The following is a 688-nucleotide window of genomic DNA, read 5'->3' as shown; positions in this document are numbered from 1 at the left end:
AGCCTGCCAGTTCTGGTGAGATGAGACGAGGGCACAGGCGTAGGCAGCCGCCAAGTTCTGGTGTGAAGAGACGAGGACACCCGCGTAGCGGCGGCAGCGCCCCTGATAGAGTTCCGATGAAGGCCCAGAGTGGCATGGGAAAGCAGCCCCTTAATATGTCTGGGGGGCGACATGACGGGCGGGGTGAAGGTGCTGACATGTGGTCAGCAGTCCATGACGGTAAGTGAAAGCTGCCCAAGGCCCAGAGTGGCATGCGAAAGTAGCCCCCTAAGATGTCTGTGGGGTGGCAGCCTCCCAGATCTGGTGGGATGAGATGATGGCACCCGTTTCGTAGCGGCGGCAGTACCCCTGATGGAGTTCCGGGGAAGGCCCAGATTGGCATGCGAAAGCAGCCCTCTAATATGTCTGGGGGGCGGCAGCCTCCCAGTTCTGGTGGGATGAGACGAGGGCACCCGCGTAGCGGCGGCAGTGCCCTTGATGGTCCATGGGTTGTACTCCCCTAAGTTTCCGTATTTGGTCAACATGATTGATTTTCCTACGGAAGCCATGAATAAGTTAGACAAGCCTCTGGAAGCGAGTGACGAGCGAGTGGACAAGACCATTGAATTTGACCGCTCGGGTCTGCGCCAATTGGTAAAGGAGCTTGGTAAGTCGCTGCGTGAGCTTGCGTGCATGGAGACGATGATAG

The 688-nt window shown here is 58.0% G+C and overlaps 1 protein-coding gene across 1 annotated transcript; it reads left to right on the top strand.

The window, feature by feature from the left end:
- Positions 1–20: 20 nt before the first annotated feature.
- SARC_13097 (hypothetical protein) lies at positions 21–227 on the top strand (the record flags this gene model as incomplete). Its single annotated transcript, XM_014292780.1, has 1 exon — positions 21–227. The coding sequence occupies one exon, from the start codon at positions 21–23 to the stop codon at positions 225–227; it is 207 nt and encodes a 68-aa protein (XP_014148255.1).
- Positions 228–688: the final 461 nt, after the last annotated feature.

The sequence above is a fragment of the Sphaeroforma arctica genome (genome assembly GCF_001186125.1).
Source record: "Sphaeroforma arctica JP610 unplaced genomic scaffold supercont1.2895, whole genome shotgun sequence".
Classification (NCBI taxonomy): domain Eukaryota; class Ichthyosporea; order Ichthyophonida; genus Sphaeroforma; species Sphaeroforma arctica.
The sequence above is the reverse complement of the archived record's forward strand: the minus strand, read 5'-3'. Positions and strand labels throughout refer to the sequence as shown.